We start from the raw sequence: 20,009 nt of genomic DNA, 5'->3' as shown, positions 1-20,009 counted from the left end.
GTGTGCAAATTGATCACTCCAACTACACCTTCCTTGTGTCTTGGAGAGTCTTTACTCTGTGTGTGGTACCCATTCAGCATCTGAGTTCAATGCCAATTAAAAAAAACAAGCCTTGTTCTAGGTAGTCTGCAGCCACAGGGAACCTGGAGATTATGTACTGTATTTAGCATGTGGTCATGTGACCTTTATCTCATGTGAATGATGAAAAGTGATCCTGCAAAGAACCCAACCAGATGGTAGTCAAAGACATTAAGCACTTCTGTGGGGCTTAATCAGCAATAATTTCACTTCAGGAACAATAAAATGCTATAGGAAAGGGTTGTGAAGCCCCTAGGCATTGCTCAAAATCGACTTCTAATGCTCATCACTGTCTGGCATCTCATTCTGCAACAATGTCAATGGATGTGAGGAAAGCAGACCTCTTCTCTGTGCTGGCTAATTTCCCTTAGGCACTGGCCTAACTATTGAATTACTTCCACAAAGTAAATCCTGGAAAGGAAGAGGAACTCTGATGTAAATGGGACATGTCCCACAAATACTTTGAGAGTACACAGAGTGGAGATAGACACTACCACACCAGAAGTACAGTGTCCTCTTGCAGGAATCTGGTGAGACGAAGGTTATGCTTTGGATCCATATTATGGTAGTGTCTGTCTCTCCTTTTTAGATACTTGTCTGCAATCTGTCAGTAAAAATCTCTCTCGAATCCAAGTAGTGCAAAGTCCCTGTATTGTCTTTGAGAGGATGGGGCTGCTTATTGCCAAACTATTGCTTACCTTCACTTTCAGAGAAACAATCCTACACTAGTTTTGCCTAATACTAAAGAAGAACCAATCTAAAGAAGCAGCCTCTTTGTTTAAAAATGTAACATGTTTTCCTTCTGTTATTGCAAAAATCTGTTTGCTTTAATACTACATATGGAAAAGTAATTTAGTAGGAATGTGGTTCCATAAGAATCCTGAGTACTTTTTTGTACTGCTTTTTGTGAGATTTTCCTGCACACAACAAATAATACAACATGGAAAATGAAATATTTTAAATACTTTTTTTTTTTTTTCAATCAAGCAACATTCAACAGCACTACTCCTATCTCAAAGTTTCGAGTACTTAATTTATCACTTCACAACCCTTGTTGTTTGCCCAATGATATGTGCTGGAGATCTCATTGTCTGGAAAAAAAAAAAAAAAAAAAAAGAAGACCAAGGAACTGGAATAGTGGAAAAGAATACAATTAGGAACTTTTCTTATTCTACTGCAGTATAGGAGATCATACTGTCAGGTTTAATGTTTTACAACAACAGGAAGGGCTGTGGCTCCCGGTATTTCTCAAGTAGGAAAGGAAATGTAAAAAACCTTAATCAAAACTTAAAAGATACATGAGAAAGCCTTTGACAGTTTCAGTCGGAAAGCTGGTGAGGACATAGCTGACGTTTATCTAAAACCCTTTCCAGTGCAGCTATCCATATATCCCAGTGGGAAAGAGGTCTGCATTTGGATGAGCAACAGCACTTGCCTGGAGCAACATCACTTCTGCCAGGTCCTCTTAGACCACTTCCCTGGGTTCCAGGGGTCTTCTAGGAATCAGTACAAGTTTTACACGGACAAGTGCTGGTCAGCATATATTTTTCAATATAGTTTTTAATAGCTGATATTCCAGTTTTGTCTACTACTTTTATCTTTTTAGCCTGACTGATAGATACATGGGATATCTGAGTGTTGAATGACCTTCTAGAATGCTAGTATGTGCCCAGTCCAAAATAAGCAAAAGATAACAGGACAGGGATAATTTTTTTAGTTCACAATAACTAGAAAAGTGGTTTGGCTTTTAAAGAGGCCCTGAAACAGTAAAAATACAAGAAAAAAAAAAGGGCAAAATTGCATTGAGAATTTGTGTGTATGGAGGAAGCAAATCACAGAGCACGTATGTAAGATTGCAGTTATGCTTCAGCTGACACAGTACCTTGTCTTGCTACTATTAAGCTGGCCATGCAGTCTGGGACGCTTGTTCCTGCAGCTAGGAAAGTAATGCCCATGATCACATCTGGTATCCCAAGGGTGTATCCAATCACAGTCACCTGAACAGTGAGGAAAACAGATTAACCTATCATATTTGGAAAGCCTCCTTACTCCAACACAGTTGTGGCATACTCTTAACTTTGATTTCTAGTGTGGATCCTAACAAGTTTAGACTCAGGATACTTATCCATTTCTACAAATTAAATAATTGTGGAATAACCAGCCTAAAACCAACCCTGTGATAAGGAAAAGTACTTTGGGTTGTATTATTCAACATTTTATGAGCAAACAAAAAGCTCAGTTTTGTGTACTTCTAACAGAATGTATTGACCTTTTAAGGAGGAGCACAGACATAATCCAACCTGTGGGTTGTTTTGGGGTTTTGGGTTGTTTTTTTTTTTTTTTATTCCCAAGGATGGCAAAGTTCTTGCTGGTTCTATTCTCAAAGCACAGCAACAAATTTACATTGTGATATAAGGGCAGAGATATAAAGAACTTATTTTATCCCAACACATAAAGACGGAACTAGCTTCTTGCATGACTTCTGATATAATCCCAAAGTGAGCAAATCTGGCTATATTGTCTGCTGAGATTCCAGATGCAGCTTTAAAAGAGCTCAGGAGAAGGCTGAGATTGTAGTAGAGCTCTTGGAAAGGACAAGGAAGTGTATTTAGCTGGAATATCCAGAGAAGGCCGAAAAAGCGTCAAGAAAAAAGGCTGAACAGGCAGCTGAAAAGGAAATAGCCTGGTGAGAGTAAGAAGACTGAATCAGGGACAGGCAGCTGCTTCCGTGCTGAGACTGCTAAGAGTGGAAATCTTTAAGGTTCTGTGTTGTTTTCTTGAAATAGTTTGCCCATCTCCTACATGAGGAACAACAGACCCTTCACCAAAGAAAAGGCCTATTTTAGGAACCTGCTCACAAACCTTATTCTCAGGGGCAAGCTGTGACTCAGAAATAGAAGCAGGCATGATTCTCCTGCTGCAAGTGGCAACAAGGTATTAAAGTTTGGCTGCCTCTTAAAATAAGCTGCGTTGCAGTCTTCATGAGCACATCTCTCATTTGTAAAGGGGATATCTACAAATGGAACCAAGGTACAGAGCATGGTCTTGCAAAGGACATATGGTATGAAACGAATGTGTGGCTTTGGCACCATTATGCCAGGCAGAATGACTGGCTGGCATATGAATTTTTCCAATGCAGTCTACGTTAAGAGAAAAGAGGATTACTTCACAATGCAAAACTTGGATAGAAAGTTGCAAAAAGTATATAGAATACACAACTTCCCATGAGAGGAAACATAAATATAGTAGTGATGTTTTCCACCCAAAAAAGATTTTGCAGGTAAGAAGCTCATGAACAAAAATTCTTTCATATGCATGACTAGAAGAGTGTGTGTATATATATATATATATGACTACAGGTGTATGTATGTGAGACTATATATATTCCAGTATGAAACCAGCTGAAGGTTTCTTCACTGTATTTTCCTTTAAAAGGGAAAAACAGGCACAGAAATTCTTCAGCAGCATATCCTACCAATATTCCAGTTATAGGTATATACAACTTTTGGGTTTTCCATCTTTTAGTGTAGAAAAAGCTACCTTTCCATACTTCAAAAGTATAGCTACTTTTTCCATCACAGAAACTATTTGAGGAGCTTTCCTATTCATGCCTCTTCTCTGACTGTAAACATAAACTTGAGAAACTGAAAGAGGGTAAGAAATAAAAAATAGGAACTTATTCAAATCTTCCAGTAAATGTGCTCCTGAACTGACAACAATTTACAGATCTACGACTGATACACTGCTTCTCACAGATCTAAGGCAAATGGAAACATACCAGCAATCATAAAACTCTTCACTAAGGATTTTCTTGCATAATTTCTGTCTACTTGAGGTATTTTGCACCACGTCTGAATCTTTAAATTTTGCCATCCCTTTGCCTTTCATGCATGTTTCAGTATCAGACCCTGTAAAGTTCTAGAGGTGGCTTAGCTGATGAGAGTTAAACATTTTCATTTATACTCCCTTTTACTAGTAGGATGCGGATATCCACATTCATGATGGGGCTTTCCTTTACTGTATTGGGTCCTATACAATAAAGGTCCAATTATTTGTGCAGAAAAGAGCAGCAGAAAGCTAAGATTATAATAATAAGAGTACGAGCTGAAGAGACTGCACTACAATTACATTTCTTTCTTTAACACATACACAGAAAATCTATTATCTATTTTGAGATGCACATTTCACTCAATACAAGAAGTCTTTCTACATGCACTTACCATCCACACCATGAAGTAGGAGAACAAGGCAATCCAGAGCGTGGATAAGACAAATGTCATCATAAAACACCTCTCCCAGCGTGGTTTACTGCAGTTTGGAATGGTGCAAAAGAGCAGGAATATCAATGGCCATGTCAAAATCCATTTAATTTTGTTCATTTTTCCATCTGCAGGACAAAGAAAGGAAAGAACAAGTTTAGTTTTCCCATCACTATCCCAGGCACAGTTACACCTCTTTGAACACAGCAGATGATCCCAGAAGGATGTTTACAACTGTGCATGTCAGCTCATTTACCAGTGTACCTTTCATCTATACTTGGTCTTGTCACTCTCAGCCAAGTTCTGCATGCACATCCCGAATCTTAAAGTTAAGCACCTGTATTACTATCACTCCAAAATTAAAAAAAACCCTAACCAAACAACCAAAAAACCCCATCCCCTTCACCTTTTAAAAAGGAAGATGGAAATCCTTGTAGTGAAAATAATTTGTACCTTCTGTGCAGCAACAGAAAATACTTTCACAGAAAACAGAAGCAGAGACCCAAACTATGAACATGAGAAACTTGTCCCACATGCCTCACTGTGGTCACCTGGAAAGAACTTTAAACTGGTACCTAGGAGATTTAGACTTGTTAACTCTCTCCAGCTGCACATAGCATCACCTTGAGATGGTCTCTTGTCCTCTATGAAAGGAAACTGAGGATGACTTCCCTCATACAGCTCTCCAATATCAGCCAGTGAGAAATACCAGAGAACTGTCATTACCGAAGACAAGTATACACCTTCTCTTTTTTTAAAAATGTGGAGTACTGTAAATGTGTACATAAATCTCAATACATAAAAGAGGATTATTTTATAATTGGGCCATAAATAAACAAAGCGCTTATATTTATATGTTTCATGAAGTATCCTGTAAGTAGGATAATAAACTTGTTTATCAGGCTAAACCACAGTACCACAGCCAACAGCATGGTGGCTTTTGGTTGGGTTTTTTTCAGTTGTTTTAAAACTATGCTAGTAAGGATTTCCATCACTAACTGATAACAATATGCATGAGAACTAAAATAATCTGTCATTTTGAATAAAATGATTCATCACATTGAATGATATTATCAGATACATCTTCCAGTGAAGTTATTTAGCTAAGTTACAAAGGGAAATAATTAATCAGCAAAAGCTTGTATTGGTTTCAGCAGGAATTTTCTTTCAGCAAATACTTGTTTAATGGGAGTTTTAGTCAGTGAATTCAATTAGATTGAAATCTGTCCTCTGGACTAATGTACACTAGATGCAATGAAATTAAATATTAAATGGTTAAAATTTAGTAATACTTTTGTAATTTATAAGGCTACTTACAGTCTAATTTAAATTGGTGGGTCCAAATGCAAGTCTTTATTCATTTACTTTGGTATGTATTCTAGTACTAAATTGTCTTGCGTAAGTTATGAATCAGTTCCTTAACTTGGGATTTTCTTGTGAATTCTGAGATGCCATCAACCCACCAGGAAATCTTAGACTAAGCTTGGGTCTTTATTCCCATTTAGCCTGTGGCTGTAGAACTTCTAAAACGTAAAACTACTGAAGTCTCCTAGGGTCAATTCTAATTCTAGAATTTTATGTGTCTCTGTGGATCTATTACAGATTTTACAGGAAAGTCCTTTTTCCCTCTGGTTACGTATACTGCTATGCAAATATTTAAAACAGTTATCTTTTATCTGTTCTGTCCAGAAAATGACACTTCTTACATTTCACTTTAATTCTATTAAAAAGGCTGTAAATATTGTATGGTAATTTATATCGCTCCCTGTTTAATTTGTTAGTTTGGATCATTAAAAGACTCCTGCTATTTAATTTATACTCTTTGTCTACCCAAGTTGCTAAGTTTGGTTCATAGTCAAACAACTCAGCATGGCCTAGGCCAGTAATTTCCTCAGTGAGTAATTCCAAATGCAGGGTGAGTGGGTGACTTTGGCAGGAAAAAATTATGGATCTGATTCTGATCTGATGTGGGTGTAATCTGACTAACTTCAGTGCTGTTACACATAGGAAATTCAGCCCCATTTCTCTTTTCAATAACATGAATAAAAGAAACAAAATTGTCTGAAGAACAAATAGAGAATAGATGCGCTCAGCCTCTGCTGAGGAATATGCATCTTGTCAGGGATCCTGTCTAGTGCCCTGAATTACTTAAACAAATGCTGAACTGTGAGAATTCACAGGGCTTTACCATCAGCATGGCTATGCTTGCTCAGTTGCAGGAAACCCAAAATATTAGTGGAGGAGGACTTGCCTTTCCCTTATCTTTGCTCAGTTTGGATGGATGTGCGTCAGATTAAAATTCCTGGCTCTATTAGTGGTGATGCTTTACCCACACAACGTCACGAGTCAGAACTGCTTTTTACATCGAGATGGTTTGTGGAAGTGACATTTGCATTCATTACATGGCACCCAGGCTTGAGACTTTGGGGAACAACTGCATGTAATTCTGGGGTTTGCCGAGTTAGCAGAGTAGCTGACTGGCCCTTTGCAGTTAGCTTGGAATAGTTCTGAACCACCACGGCCAAAACAGCCTACTTGACACACTTTACATTGATTTCTCTTTTGCATCAAGGTTTGCTAGCTTTTATAAACTTTTATAGAAAGCCTTAAGTGTATCTGGCCTTGGTTTTGCCTCAGGCCGTTTTCTTCAGCTCCTGCTATGCTGGGTCACAGAAACTGTGTGGTACCCAGTGCTAAAGAAGTCTCCTCTTATGCTGTAACTCAGTAGTTTTGTAAGAATTTAGTAACTTTATTGAGTTTGCTGCTAAAGTGAGACTTTATTTCCTGAGGAAGCAGATGACTTCATTCATTTCACCTGGCTTAGATGAATGCACAAACAACATAGAGCTGAACATTTTAATTTTTTTTAAGTTCTTTGAAAATTACTTCTTGTGCTGCTCTGCTGTTTTGCTTTTGACCACCCACACCAAAATAATCATTAAAATTAGTGACAAATTTGTTAAATTGGAGTATGCTTTTAGTTCATGACAAATTGTTTTGTGATTGTTGCTTAGCTTCCTAGTACATCTGCAAGGAAGAAAATGATCATCCTCATCAAGGCTATTATTCAATACATAGATATTCTGCTAAACCCAACTAACAGTCCCATAACAAGACCTTAGCTCAGTTGTTTTAATAGCAGTACCAGCCACTCCTGTGAGTCCTGGGTCTGAAGGCTCCTGCAGCAACCCACAGAGCTGAGGCAAGTTGTATTTTGTTCGTTGCACCCCTCACAACAATAATGAAAGAGTATTGCTTTATTACAGAAAGCAACACTGGTCTATATTCTGGTCACTACACACTACTGTAAACCAGAAGGATGAGGTTTTTTGCATGAAGTTGTTTTTCCTAATTTATACATCCGTTTTTCTGTTTCTTCAGATATTTGGAAGCCAAGCATACCAAGTATTTCAGAGAAGTATCATTATAGAAGAGCCTGATTACAATGTTTCTGAAAATGAAGCAGCAGGCCTACAACAAAGAGCCCTTTGCTAACTTCAAATATATTTTTGGACTTGCTATCACTCCAGATGTTATACTTACAATAATTACTTTCACATACAGATAGTGTCCTGGTGAGCAAAGTCAACGTCACACATCACAGCACTGAAACTAATGTTTCCTTAAGGCACTAAAGAAAGTGCTTTTTTACAGGAAAAATACTGTCCTATTTGCAACATTCACACAGAGTTGAGAGGAGCTCAGTATGAAACTACATTTGTGTTTTCATCGGGAGTGTACCCTTGAAGTAAATTTCAAGATTGTCCCCATTTACTGTATTTTGGTTTGCAAATTACTGTATTTTAGTTTGTAATATGGAGCAGCCTTGCATCACACCAATGAGATTCCCTTGGTATAAAGCTGAACCAGAGGCACAAACTTAAAATTGCTCTAAATAACAATGGGTGTTTAGTCCATGAGACCAAACTAGAGCTAGTCTGAAACACAACTTCCAAATATCTAGTGCAGACAGCCTACATGTCCTAATCAATAAGCTGCACAGAAAACACTTTTTTTTGAGTTTAGACAGACTGGAGTTTGCAGCTACACCATAAGGAGTCAGACTTAAGTTACTGCAGTTAGTTAAATTTGACAGCTTTTCCACTCAGTCTTCCCTTTAAAAGTGTGGCAGTCAGGCACAGACCACAACTCCAAACAAGAGCTACTTCAGAACGTGCCTAAACCTTCATAACGTGCATCTCCTTGCACAAAGCAATTAGTAGCTGACTGATCTAAAAAAAATATAATATCCCTGAAAACCACGAATTTAAATGACACACGGGATTTTCGTAACTGTATTGTTATAAATTCGCATACATCTCTAATTTAAGGTAACTTGAAAAATGGGAAATGCTTTCTCTAATTGAAGTCTAGCTGTGAAATGAGAAAGGCTTCCTGGAGTTTACTATTGATTTCTATTTATCTGGATTTTTTTTTGCTTTTGACAATGGTAAACTTAGAAGAAAAATAAGGCATGGCCTAGGAAGATTATTGCTGGAGATTTTTTTGGTGCTCCACTTCAAAATTTTAGAACTCTTTTTTAATCTTTTTAAATCTCTACCATTTTTCATTTTAAAAAAACAAACCCAAACCCAAACCATCTGGCTATCCTTTGGTCCTAATTAGGCTTTATATTTACAAAGATGTATTTACAGGCACCTATCATTACCAGTATGAATTCAAATTTTGACACCAAAACATGTAACAGTAACACACTTCCACACTGGGAGCTTTATAGTAACCCAAACAGCAAGGAAATTTCTGCTAGAAGGTGCTGCTATTTATCAGAGTTGAGACTGATTGGAAGGCTTTAATATATGTAAATTAGCTGGTCTGAAAGTCTAATGATTTTTTGAGCATATGCAGTATCCAAAACACAACAGAGATATAAATCTTTGTCCCAAGTATGGGATTCAACATAGAAACAAATGAAATAGATACAACAACCTAGATCCATTGTGAATTTTCCATCAGAATTATCTTCCACTGTAAAATGCCTTTGTTGCAAAATAAAAAATTTTTGAGAAAATGGTTTTCAATTCGCTGTTAGGAAAATTAACACAGCAGCTGCCTCTTCACCTTCTTGGAAAATCCTTATTGATTTCAGCTCTGCAACTTTCCCTAGGAAATCTGGAAGCAAGATACTCTGTGTTACCACACCAGACAGGCTATGTACTGTGTAAAAGGGTATCCAAGAAGGCCCAACCTTTGTCAGCCTTCCAAGTGGGCAGTTGACATATTAAAACATTTTTATTGCAATTCTCCTGCAACAGAGCTTTGGAAACAATTCTCTTTTTTTCTGTGGAAAATACCGAGGTTTCATTTCATCCTCATTCAAAACAGACTCTTTTCCAAACTACTGACACTCTTCTCAGAACTTCCATTTTCTAGAATACAAGTTCCAAATTTCAGACCAGGAGATCTGTCCAAAACAACTCAGATTTCTATTTTCAGCCTGTGCCTTTACTGCACTTTGCATATTTGAATTTATGTCAGTAAGTTTCTCTTAAAGACACATTTTTGGTACAGTGGGAACTGGTCCAGAAAAAAGAATTTGCTCCAGTATGCAGAAACAAGCTTTATTCTCAGAGTTACTGCAGGCTTACACAGGACAATATTCAACAAAAATAAAATTTAATTGAGCAGAGGTACTTCCCATCTTTGTTTGACTTGGTTGGACTTAGGCATGGTTTATTTTATGTTTTAACCTTGCTGTCTACTTTATCACATTTTTTTTTTAGGAAGAACTAGGATTTATAGACTTCCTCAAGTCCCTCTTTGCCCATCAGAATGAAGTGATGAGATAATAAATTAAATCCCTGCCCACTTCTCTTCCAATTTATCCTGTGTATCTTCCTCCAAGGTAGGGCACACTCATTACTCTTTCCAGTTTATTTTTCTACAAAAGGAGTCTGGTTCATGAACTCCACAAGAACACTATGCAAATCAAATTGCAGTAACATGAGGACAACAGTGAGATGTGCCTTAGAAGCACACTCGTGTTTTGAAATAAAATTCTACGGTAGATGCGCCATTACCAAGAGGAAGCACTTCCAAAAGAGCATTTCTTAGTATTACAGTGAGGTCCTGCTCTGAACTACCTTCTTGGAAGAACTTTTCTCTTGCAACATCACAGAAGCTATGGAAACTAGCTCTCTTCCTAACTCAGGCACATAAGTCATGTTTCAAACTTTGGCAAAAGCACCATAAAACAGGCCAAAAAGAGAGTCTGAGGAACAACGACAAAGAGGAATCAAAATTCACAATAAATCTTACTTACATTAGAAGCAGGAAGTCTGCTGGGTCCACTAGTGATCAAAGTATAAAGGAGCACTGAGAGAAGATAAGGGCATTACAGAGAAGCTAAAAGAACTCTGCATCAGTGTTCAGAGACAGAAATTTTAGAGGTTTCTATATGGAACTCTTTTCCATCTCTAGCTCAGATTTGAGGACATACAACTCCGTAGGGGGCATAACAAAGAGCTAGAGCATCCTGAATGTTCAAGTGAGGTACGTAGGATTTGCTTTGTTCACTGTGTTTTCCAATAGAAGACAACATCAAATGAAACTAGGAGAGGCAAGGTTCAAAGCAAGTAAAAGGAGATGGTTCTTCACACAACCATGGGATGTTGTGGGTGCTAAATGTTTACAAAGATTCTATGAGAATTAGACAGATAAAGAAGAAATGCATTAAGGAATTTTAAATATTTGGACATAACACCCAGTCCAGGAAGTTTCTTGATCTGAAAATAGCTGAAGGCCAATTTATCCTGTCTTACTCTTCCCCAGGCTACTTCATAAAGTCATGGTTGGAGACAAACATTGTTTGACCAAATACAAACATTTTTTATGGTTTTAGTAGATACTGTTAATTCCTTTTTGCTTCTGTCCTACCTGTTATCTTTGTATTTTGTATCCCTACAAAAATGGGCAGGATTGTTAATCTCCTTTATTGCCTGCCATCTCATTTTAGCTCTGGGAATTATAATTCCTATTTTAGCTAACAGCATCACAACTTATATAAAGCGTGCATGGTCCAATCCTGTAAGAGAAGGAGTTCATTTCTGTGAAACCAGCAGGAGTTGAGAACACTGAGTATTTTAAAGGATCCTGTACATGTGACAGTGAATAGGATTTAAGCATCCATTAAGAGCAGCAAAGAAGTGCTTTTTCAAGTCTGGTCTCTAAAAAAACTACTTGAGCTATGCAAGCACTTTTACACATCATTTTGTTGTCAACATATGTCTGCTCAGTTTCATCCTGCTTTATTCTGATCTGTGGGGTTTTTTTAAAGTTTAAGACCTGTTTCCAAACAACTGCAGAGTAACTGAACTGTAAAGTATCAAATGAGCCTTTCTCTTGGAAGATAATCATCATGGCCTAAAGGTTAGGTCAAGAAAGAAATTACTCTTAAAAAGAATGTTCCTTTCCCCACAGAAACCAAAGGCAAAGGCTGGTTAGTATGATACCATATGCAGTTTCCATAAAAATTGTGTGTTGTCTCCTGTTTCAAGATGGGCCTGAACCACACCCCGGGGGCTGAATTTCTCTAGATGTCTGACATATGGGATCTAGGCTTGATGCTGTAGTTTGAGACTGTTTTCATGTAACAATTTTATTCTCTATGTGCTAAAACCCTACATTTATTGCTGAGCACTGCTGCTGATAGACAATAAAAGAGAACAACAAACAAAAATTACAGATGGCAAATGATTACTGAGAATCACTCAGAGATAATGTAGTGCTTTAAACTTCATTCACATTTATTTCTGTTTCAGAAAAACTTGTTCTTGCAAAAGGATCTAGAATACACAATTTGAAGGAGGAAAGTCAAACCCCAAACTAGGCTAAAAGAGGTGACTACAGAACAGCAGAAAAAAGGGTTTGGGCCAATTTATAGCCACTTCCATTGCAGCTCTTAAAATACTGGAGTGAATTTTCGACTTAGCACACTGCAAAGCAGTTGACTTGGAAAGTCCTATTGGAAAGTGAAAGCCTATTCTTCATAGATCTCTTTGTAGTACTGAAAGAATACATGAACTACTGATCTTTAGAAAATGTATGTATGTGCCTTATTCCTGGCCTGAAAATATATCAAAAGAAGAACAGGAGATTCTGGGAAACTGTCTGCAAACTACTTTTTCTCCAAAGCCAGTTTTAAATGTCAGGGCTTTTTTTAGGTCTACTGATTGTACCACAGAACTTAAACAACAACAAAGCATGATGACGGTTCTTTACATTTTCTCCAAAATTATTAAAGTGGTGCTTCTGAAAGCAAACATAAAAAAATTCTCCATCAGAATATATGTGTTGAGCAATGAGAATCCAACCAATAGATAATAATCTCCAGACAACAGGAATAACAAAACCTGAAGATAATGATCAGAATTTTAAACAATCACTTTATCACTTTTGCGCAACTCTGACTTTGTGTTGAACTTTTGCTCGATGTCAGTATGAACTGTATCATCAGTGGTTCCACTTTGGCCTGTTACACCGCAATTATCTTTAAAAACTTTCTCAAAATGCAGAAAAACTGCATTTGAAAAAGGCCAATGGCATAACTGATAACTTCCTCCTTAGTTCAATGCATTTTGTCTATTGTGAATGTCACACATTTAGGAAGCTCTAGTCTGAAATCTATTTTTTATTTATAAAGAAGTTGTCTGAGTCTTGAACAAATCCAAATACGGTCACCAGGTAATTTTTGACACATGTTGAGATTTCTACATTGTCCCGGAATGTAAGAAGAAATGCATGACTGCACTGCTCTAATTAAAACTTGAATCAAAAAACTTGTTAAAAACAACTCAGTTTAAAAAAAAAAAAATCTTCTTTGCCAACATGTGTATTGAATCCTGCATTTTAAAGATGGCTTAGGGAGACATTTTTGTGGTTTAGAAGGTGTTTATTACTGTTACTGTTATTATTGTTGCTGTTGTTACTATTAACATCATATTCATGCACACAAGCATATTGCTGACTTGGGTCCACTTATTTCACCATACAAGAAAAACAGTTTTTCATTATCTCATTGATTATCAGGAGCCCATTATCATCTAATGGGCCTATCTTCAGTGAATCAGTGTTTCCATTCTTCACCCCCGATGAAAGTCCATAACTGCTGACTGCAAGAAGCTCCTGTAAGAGCACACAGTACAGTAATGTGAAAACACACCGTTTTAACCAGTCTTCACATAGTATGCTCCAATGTTTGTTCAGTCACAAACATCTCTTCTAAGACGATAGCAACTGAAGCAATGAGATCTCTAAGAAATTCAAATCATATACAACATGGAAAATTCTTCCTTCTTTTTCACTGCAGGTGATATTTGTTTATGCCAAGTAATGTTTGTGTTAAACAGTAACTGTGTGACAGACAACTACTGACTGCATGTCTGTGAGGGGTGAATCTCACCTCTGCTGTCTAACCTCAAAAGCATTTGCGGGACAGTCCACCTGCAATGTGCTATGGGCACCAACCTAATAAGGTTGGTTATATATAGCCCTTCACACCAAAGAGCTTCCAAAAAATTTCAAAAGGTGAGTATTATTAAAATTCTTAGAATAGCAGTATGCAAACACTCTCAAAGATATTAAACACAGTTTCTTCCCCTAAACCTTTCTTCCTCTTCATCTGAGAAGCCTCCTCTACAGTCACTAAACCACGTTATATATTTAGACACCTAGCTGCCTCTGACTTAGCCATCTCTAAGAAGGGTTAGAAGAGAGATCCGGGAAATTACAGGTCTGTCAGCTAGACTTCGGTACCCGGGAAGCTGATGGAGCAGCTCATCCTAAACACCATCATGCAACACATGAGGCACAACCAGATGCTCAGGCCCAGCCACCATGGGTTTATGAAAGGCAGGTCCAGCTTGACAAACATGATCTCCTTCTACGACAGGACAACCTGCTTATTAGATGAGGGAAAAGGCTGTGGATATAATTTACCTTGACTTTAGTAAGGCTTTTGGCACCGTTTTCTACAGCATTCTCCTGGCAAAAATGGGTGCTTGAGGTCTGGACAATCGCACACTTCGCTGGGTAAAAACTGGCTGGACGACCGTGCCCAGAGAGTTGTGGTAAATGGAGTGAAATCCAGTTGGCAGCTGGTCACGAGTGGTGTCCCCCAGGGCTGGTTTTTGGGGCCACTCCTGTTTAACATCTTTATTGATGATCTAGACGAGGGGATCGAGTGCACCCTCAGTCAGTTTGCAGGTGACACCCAGTTGGGTGGGACTGTTGATCTGCTCGAGGGTAGGGAGGCTCTGCAGAGAGACCTGGACAGGCTGGAGCCATGGGCTGAGGCCAACTGGAGGAGTTTCAATAAGGGCAAATGCCGGGGGCTGCCCTTGGGCCACAACAACCCCCAGCAGCGCTACAGGCTTGGGGAGGAGTGGCTGGAGAGCTGCCAGTCAGAGAGGGACCTGGGGGTGTTGATTGACAGCCGGCTGAACAGGAGCCAGCAGTGTGCCCAGGGGGCCAAGAAGGCCAATGGCATCCTGGCTTGTGTCAGCAATAGTGTGGCCAGCAGGGACAGGGAAGGGATCTGACCCCTGTACTCGGCACTGGTGAGGCCGCACCTCAATTCCTGTGTTCAGTTTTGGGCCCCTCACTACAAAAAGGACATTGAATGACTTGAGCGTGTCCAGAGAAGGGCTACAAAGCTGGTGAAGGGTCTGGAACACAGGTCCTACGGGGAGCGGCTGAGGGAACTGGGGGTGTTTAGTCTGGAGAAGAGGAGGCTGAGGGGAGACCTCATCGCCCTCTAGAGCTACCTGAGAGGAAGCTGCAGAGAGCTGGGGATGAGTCTCTTTAGCCTAGTAGAAAGCAACAGAACAAGAGGGAATGGCCTGAAATTGCACCAGGGAAGGTTCAGACTAGATATTAGGAAGGATTTCCTTACGGAACGGGTTGTTAGGCGTTGGAATGGGCTGCCCAGGGAAGTGGTGGAGTCCCCATCCCTGGAGGTGTTCAAGAGTCGGGTTGATTTAGAGCTTAAGGATTGCTGTAGGTGGGAACTGTGCTAGGCAAACGGTTGGACTAGATGATCTCCAGGGTCCTTTCCAACCTAGATGATTCTGTGTGATCTCCAGTGAGCCATTATTAACTATTGACTTCAAAATTACTAGCAGAAGTGCTCATTGGGTTGGTCTTTTTTAAATATAAACCTGCCTTGCTTGTTTTCCCTTTCCCTCTGGCAAATCAGCACTTCTATCCTTATTGTTCATGATGGCTCCAAAAAACACTTTACCAAGATCTGCTTTTAGCCATGTAGCCTCCAGCCTGCCAAATCAATCCTCTTCCTCCTCTCTCTCCAGTATATTGTTTTTTCTTACAACCCAGTGTTTGGCATTTTCATTATCTTTTGTTACTATAAACACCTGGAAAGTAAGCCTTACCTGGCAATGAAAAGGGAGATAGATTGTCCTGTTCATTTTCCTCCTCTTGGTTCACCACAGGTATGTTCCCATTTTCAATATTCTCATGTCTCCCATTCTGAAGTGGTTTGCTTGAGCCATTAGCAGATTGGATTAACCGCTGACGCTGCACAGTGTCAAAGACAAAACTGCCACAGTTTGGAAAATATTGACTTTGTTAAATCTGGGGTTTGCTGTCTGTCCAGCCCCAGTCATGTGAGCTATGTTGTTTCTCCACAAAGCCTTCCTCCCAGTCAGCAACAAACAAATCTGTCTGTGGCCTACCTGTCTTCATCAGGCCAGTGTTGATCATCCACCTCAAAATTACGGACAGGAATCTTTCAAGCCATGATGGAGAAAGTGGTCATATCTGTTCTTCTGAATCATGTTTTAATAAGCGTGGTTATTCTGAAGCACTTCTCACCCAACAGTTTCCACTCAAACCAGCCATAGCACTACAATCTAGTGGTAACACTCAAGGAATTTCTGCACTATCAGAGTTTGCTTATGAATGACTCATTAACCAATATCTCTCCTACTCTGGTCCAACTCTCCTTCCTGCTTTTCATCCCCATTCCTTGAGGTCCATGTAAAGTTCCTACTTATAATTTCAAAAGCAATACTAATCCCTGTTGCCCTTGTCCAATTATATACTTCCACAGAGCTCATAACTGGCCCTGCAGCCATGTGTAAGGCTGCTACAGTTCCAATACATAGTACAACAATTACAGGAATGGATTTTAAACATCAGTATATATACCCATTAATACACTGGAGAATATGAGATGTAGCAGTAATTTTGTACTTTTATAAAAAAATAAATATTTTTAGTTCATTAGATGAGAAAACGCAGGGTCAATAAGTTTTCTCTCTTTCATGACAAATTGTTGCAACTTCCTAAAAATTGCTCTGAAATGCCTTGGAAAAATAAAATAACTGTACAGTATGCAAAAAAATTATGAAACTAGTATTAACACACCGCAGTTAAAAACAGAGAAAAATCATATCTGAATACTTTGCAAAACTTTGGTAGTGAGAATACGTAAGAACATAGATCCAAAATTCTTTGTTTTAGATAATGCTTTTTTGCAGATGTTGAACTAGCAAGTATCTGTGCACATATCCATTAAGAAAGAATTTTCTTCTGATCAATGAATTGCCTTCAAAGCAGAACTTCTACAGTCAACTGCTGCTGTGTGCCCTATCTGCTCTTCTGCTCTTGACTGTATGCCACCAAACTGACTTGCTAATAAACATTTCCCTATTTTATCGTTAAATTGTACTTTTTTTACAAAAGTCTTATTGATGCTTTCTTTTATTTATCACAGTGCTGGGCAGACACATGAACTGTGTTATGACGTTCAAATTCTAGGCACTTGCTAAAGCTTGTATTTCCTAAACTACTGAAATAATTTATTTGCCAGAGTAAAAAATTCTAATACTTGACATTGGAAGGAGCAAAGAATAAAGTCCTGCCTTCACAGAAGCCAGGGTTGGCAGGCCGAAGATTTCATCCCAAGTACTTCATACAAGCACAGAACAGTGTCACTTGGCCAGTCTTATCACTTCAGCTGCAGGGTATGAAACAAGTAATACAAGGTGGCGGTGACAAAGTAACAGTTAACTGAAACTGTCCAGGACAAATTCCCCTTGTGAAAATATTTTGGTTCATTTTTATTTTGAGCTGAGGACTACACTGAAGACTAAAGAGGGTAAACATCTGATGTGATCCTGATGTGCTGCTAATATAAAACCAGTTCTAACAGATCTTTGGTTGCCCTGTCCATTATCCTTCCTTAGCCTGACAAGTTTTGCAGTGATCAAAACCAATTCTGCTGTACGTAAAATCCAAGTGTGCACATGTACACACACTGAAATGAACATCTTCAGGCAGGGAGATGAGGGAGTCCTGCCTTGATGACTGCCCTCCCATTAAGACAGGCAGCATCACCAACTGGGAATCCATCTTCAAATCTGCTGTGACATAGCTGCTAGAGAAAGACATAGTTCTAGCCCATCCCTAGCACCATGGGAGAATCCAAACTCCAGATCACTATGAGCATGGCTCTTTGGCAATGCCTCTGCTTCACAGTCATTTATTGTTTTCTTAATGTACCTACCTCATTAATGATGAGTCGGCTTGCCATTCGCATTCTGGTGCGTGGTCCAAACTTATTTGTAATCATAATTCGTAATCCAGCTTCAGGGAATCGGTATTTAGGGGGGCTGGAGCAGATGATCTCATCCACCATCACAACACTGTTTTTGCCATACTGCTGCATCCCCTTCACTAGTGATCACAATGGACAGAGTTAGTTTCAGAACTGATCTTACCATCCTTCCCATCACCCAGAGTCATCCTTTTCAGGCTCAGGTTAGCATAATATTCATCTGAATGCTTGAATTTACGAATTACTTTCCTGTAGTAGTTCTGCAGCGTGGTTAATCTGCTCATCAGCTGTGCACTTCATTTAGATCACATGCTGAAAAGGGATTTCATTCTGCTAAGGTGGCGACCAATCCACTCTCAGATGAGTGGGAGCAGTTTTTACCAAGCCGTTTATGCTATAGTACCAGTTTTCTTTTCTTATGTCCCACTATGGTTTTGTAAGCCTTCACTGTGGCAGTGTAGACAGTGCTCCTGAAACCTTTAAAGCTATCCCATTGGATCAATGTGCTGCACATCCAGAAGTCCCTAAAGTTCTGCTCACTCCTTTTGGAAATCTTCACTTTACTCTTACAGAATATTATCAATATTTCTAACATGACAAGATTTGGAACAATGAAAAACAATTGTCAAGAACAAATGTATGTTATAAGTAAGCTTTTGTTAAAATAAAGGAACTTGTATCAAGGTTAAGAGTTTCGTTCTACCACGTTAAGAACACAGACAAAATTATATTGGGAGTCAACACAAGTACAGGCAAGGACTTTCAGAGCTCAACAACAAACCAATATTCTTATAAATGCTACAGACTACACATAGCAAGCAGAGCAAGGCTCAGCAGACAGGAGACATACCCATGTGGTGTTAGAAAGCAGGGCAGGAAATATGCATATGACTGTAGTATTAATTCTTACATGTAATAATATGTATGGAGGGGAAGAAAAACAATAAAAAAAAAAATCTTTGCTGCTTGTTTTCTGCTTTGCTTAGTTTGGCTTCACCCTCCCACTCCCCTTTTGCATGAAATTACTTACTTTAAGAAGAGGAAGAGAATTTAGGAGGTAGAAGTGAAAGATAATTATTAGTGCATGGTTCCAGCCAGGAAGCAAAGAAAAACTAAGAAAACATTCAACTCAAACAAAGGAATTAAAATGGACCTGTTCTAAATACACAGAAGTCTGTATTGGGTGTTCTTTGCATTATTAGAGCATTGAAATATTTTTGTTTTTCAGGAAAAAGACTGGATCCATGTATCCATGTAAATCACATCATGCAATAAAGGCTTTGCTGTCTCAAGCATCTTCTAACATATTTGAATTTGAAGAAATGTATCTTTCCATTATCATTCAACAAGAAAAATCTAGCAAGCCTGTAAATCACCAGTAAATAGCTATATCTTTTACCCTTTAGCATTTGAGTATCTTGCTTTGTTTCACTAAAATGGGTTTTCAATGAGTACACTGGGGTCACCTGAAGTGTCATAAAGAGACTTTTGGTTTCACAAATAAATATGCCCAACTGAAAGAATCCACTCTGTAGTCATGTCTTACAGCTCAATATTGCTAATGGAGAATAGAACCAGTAGAAATTGTGCATGTGGTAAACATAAAGGAGCAATTATTGTCCCACTGCCCAGACATCTAAAACAAATTAACCTTGCTGAGTACTGCAGCTGATGATGCAAATAAGGAGCACATCTATTCCAATAACTCTTACAATTAGAGTGTAGCAGCTTTTCTGTGAAGGAATATATAGCCAGGCAAGCTCCCTAGGAACCAATCCCCACAGAAGAGGTTACCTAGGAACCAGTCCTCAACAGAAGAGGACTCAACCACAGTAGCTTAATTTTTACTTCAGTTAGACAAAAATAAATGTTTGACAGTAATCCTGGTAAGGTAAAAAGGCCACGTATCTTTTTAACAGTCTCATCAGATTAACTGCTCTCATGTGAGTTTCTCCAGTGAAGTCTCCAAAATGCCTCTTTATTTTACCGTGTCATGAAAAACATGGAAGCACTGCAGTTACCCTGGAACTGTTTCTTAGACCAGTAAGGAGACAGTGACCAAACATACTCAGCTTTGA

At 38.8% G+C, this 20,009-nt stretch overlaps 1 protein-coding gene across 2 annotated transcripts in view; it reads right to left on the bottom strand.

The window, feature by feature from the left end:
- Positions 1–20,009, bottom strand: part of SLC24A4 (solute carrier family 24 member 4) — a 95,591-nt gene that overhangs the window by 4,208 nt on the left and 71,374 nt on the right. For both annotated transcript variants that reach the window (XM_074909244.1, XM_074909246.1), the window contains exons 11-14: positions 17,881–18,050; positions 15,743–15,887; positions 4,299–4,465; positions 1,961–2,075 (exon numbers count right to left, since the gene is read on the bottom strand). In XM_074909244.1, the coding sequence (XP_074765345.1) occupies positions 1,961–2,075; positions 4,299–4,465; positions 15,743–15,887; positions 17,881–18,050 (597 nt within the window). The remainder of the gene's footprint in view (positions 1–1,960; positions 2,076–4,298; positions 4,466–15,742; positions 15,888–17,880; positions 18,051–20,009) is intronic.

The sequence above is a fragment of the Athene noctua genome, chromosome 6 (assembly GCF_965140245.1).
Source record: "Athene noctua chromosome 6, bAthNoc1.hap1.1, whole genome shotgun sequence".
Classification (NCBI taxonomy): domain Eukaryota; kingdom Metazoa; phylum Chordata; class Aves; order Strigiformes; family Strigidae; genus Athene; species Athene noctua.
The sequence above is the reverse complement of the archived record's forward strand: the minus strand, read 5'-3'. Positions and strand labels throughout refer to the sequence as shown.